The sequence below is a fragment of the Aegilops tauschii genome, chromosome 5, assembly GCF_002575655.3.
Source record: "Aegilops tauschii subsp. strangulata cultivar AL8/78 chromosome 5, Aet v6.0, whole genome shotgun sequence".
NCBI lineage: Eukaryota > Viridiplantae > Streptophyta > Magnoliopsida > Poales > Poaceae > Aegilops > Aegilops tauschii.
The window spans coordinates 456,046,738-456,049,736 of record NC_053039.3 but is presented as its reverse complement, the minus strand read 5'-3'; the positions used below and the strand labels follow the sequence as shown (position 1 = coordinate 456,049,736).

The 2,999-nt window shown below is 44.9% G+C and overlaps 1 protein-coding gene across 1 annotated transcript; it reads left to right on the top strand.

The window, feature by feature from the left end:
• The first annotated feature begins 243 nt into the window (after nucleotides 1-243).
• On the top strand, nucleotides 244-854 carry LOC141023003 (cytosolic sulfotransferase 11-like). Its single transcript, XM_073499307.1, has 2 exons — nucleotides 244-374; nucleotides 485-854. The coding sequence occupies exons 1-2, from the start codon at nucleotides 244-246 to the stop codon at nucleotides 852-854; spliced, it is 501 nt and encodes a 166-aa protein (XP_073355408.1).
• Nucleotides 855-2,999: the final 2,145 nt, after the last annotated feature.

Below are 2,999 nucleotides of genomic sequence, written 5' to 3'. Positions count from 1 at the left end.
GACGACGGCGCGACGTACGGCGCTGGATACGGCCCACCGTACGGCATCTGGACGGGAGTGCCACGAGGGCCTGAGGCCGGGGGCGCAGCAGAGTTCGCAGCGGCGCCGTAAGGTAGCTGCGCGGGATCAAACGCGTGCGACGCCAGGGCGGCATCACGGGCGATCGAAGGCGCGGGCGATCGGGGCGCTGGAGGACGCGACCCCGATGCGGACGGACGGGCCCAGGCGAGCGGGGTAGACGCCATGAACGGCGATTCCGTCGCCAGGGTTGACGGAGGCGGCGCGGCGGCGAAGGCCGACGCGGCGGCGGCAGAGGAAGCGGAAGCATGGCGCGGACCGAACGCGTCGTCTGATACCATATTAAACAGATTAGGGTTTGGAACAATGCTCGATACCCTTGGTGGGTACGGCTGTCATATATTTATAAGAGGGAACCGTACAAATACAAGTTGTGTTACAACACGTATATCTAATATATACTTAGTCTAACACTGAGGTACGAGGAGATGCTGCGCGACCCTGCCGGGAACGTCCGAAAGCTGGCGCAGTTCCTCGGGTGCCCGTTCACATCGGCGGAGGAGGACGCCGGCGTGGTCGAAGCGGTGGTGGAGCTGTGCAGCCTGCAGAGGCTCAAGAACCTCGAGGTGAACAGGAACGGCGCGCCGGCGCTGGTCGTGCCCAACGACGCCTTCTTCCGGAAGGGTGTCGCAGGCGACTGGCGCAAGCACATGACGCCGGAGATGGCGGCGAGGCTGGACGCCATCGTCGAGGACGCCCTGCGTGGCACGGGGTTTTCGTTTGCCCACTCCAGCCAGGCGGCGGAGCACCACGGGACCGGCGCCGGAGCACCATAGATCGTTCGACGGCCCAAGAAACAAAAAAGAATAACATGATGCGATCAATGCAGGTCGGGTTTCCATCTGGATTGAATCAAGCAAGAGTGTAGTGGTCTGTTTTCTGCAGTTTGAGCTGGATCGGATGTGATCTATCTACTTATATATCATGTACTGTTTCTGTAATGTAATGTGTGAATTACTAGTACATTGGTAAGAACAAGTATTCTGATACAAAGTGTTTCCCTTACATCAACACCTTCCAGAAGGGGAATGAATGCAGCTAATTAAGCTAAACCGTGCTCATTTATTAAATTTTCAGAACCTTCATATGCAGCTTTTTATTATGTTCTGCTTTCCATGTCATCTCAAAAAGGGGAATAGATGCATTTTCTAGAGCATACTGCTGGTTGTTGATCATTTAGCCTGACCGTCATGCTGGCCAAGAAACCTTAAGGAAACCATTCTTTTATTGTTACTCCTTCTGTAAAGAATTATAAGTCGTTTTAGATCAAAGATCTAAAACATTTGGTCTAAAATGTCTTATAATTCTTTACAGAGGTTGTACATTGGAGCAATACATCACCAACTAAAAACCGATTTCTCCATTCAGAAAAAGAAGACACTTCTCCAAATGACATACTGTATTCTACTGGTCCATGTCAACCAGTCCGGTAAATGTATTAAATCCCCGTTGATGTAGCATTTGCGTGCATGCAACCACCTACCTACCATATGGTAAGTACACCCTCTGTTTTTATTTAGTCTTCATATTAGCTTTGATCAAAGTCAAGCTTTGTAAACTTTGATCAAGTTTATAAACAAAAAAATTAACATAAACAATAACAAATCAATACCGTTAGATTCATTACCAAATGTTTTTTCACATCATGTTTAGATTGTTTTCTATAAAGTTGATCAAACTTTACAAAGTTTGACTTCAATCAAATCTAATATGCACAGTAAATAAAAATGAAGGGAGTATTTGATCGCCTTGTCTAATCACGATCATCGCCCTTATTAGGATCGCTAGATGCAACCGATCATACGTCCTCCACCACCTCGCACTCGCAGAGCGCCGCGCCCAATTATTGGACATGCTGCAGGTGCAGACCACTACGGCCAAGAGCGGCGATGCCATAGAAGAGATATCGTCGACACCGACGCAAACCTCGGCCACGTTGTGCATGTGTAGCGTGGCATGCTCGTCGTGCGTATACATTCAATTTAGCCAAAAGTTAGAACATACTATTATATTTGTGAACGCGAGGGAGTACATTAGAGCCTCAGAGAAAGTGAGAAACCATTTTTAACTCGGACATTGGAGCAATACATTGCTAACTGAAAACCTATTTCACAATTCTGACAAAGACACTTCTCCGAATGCCGTAAGTACCAGTTCAAACGAGACATCCTTCCAACCACACAAAACAAAAATCTTAATCATCCTACTTCCTAATTAACTGACCCAGAAAAGGTTATAATAAATACAGCCAGAACTGCTACCAGCTCAAAAGAGTAAATGCAGCTCAATAATGCTCTTTCCTTGATGCCACTTCATGCCACCCAACAACCCTGGTATCTTTTTTCTTCACGTTGCATTTCTGTGTCAGGAAAAGGAGAATATGGTTAGATAATTAAGTATGAAAATGATCAAATGGACAACACAGACAAATGTCTAGTACTACAACGATAGTAAGATACTTATGTACTCTTGCAGTCAAAATAGCATTTGTTCAACAAAGTTTTTTTAAGCTCCAGGGAATTGTTTAGAATCCTTCATATCTTAAACATATATATTTCCAGTAAACCTCTGATCACATACAAGAACAAATGCCACGCAATCACAAATTACCCACTAATAACTCATATTATCCACTAGTCTAATTTTTTTCACTTCGATATATATGACATGCATAACAAATATACACATGACTAAGCAATAGATGGTTTCACTAAGCAATACCCACACATAAAACATGTATAGAACGTTCATCCGTTATACAGAAAAAGTCTTAAGGAAAATGTATTTTATACTTACTTAATCAGGCCCAATTTTTTGTTTTGCACTTATGCACGCCTAACTGTTTAGGAAACAATGATGTGGCAGAATGAAAGATCCTTGTTAAAACAAAAAGCACCACTAGAATCTATACAAGGGGAAGA

Coding starts and splice junctions, on each gene's coding strand:
- LOC141023003 (XM_073499307.1), top strand. CDS start 244: ATGAACGGCGATTCCGTCGCCAGGGTTGACGGAGGCGGCGCGGCGGCG. Junction 375..484: donor ACCATATTAAACAGATTAGG/GTTTGGAACAAT, acceptor ATATATACTTAG/TCTAACACTGAGGTACGAGG.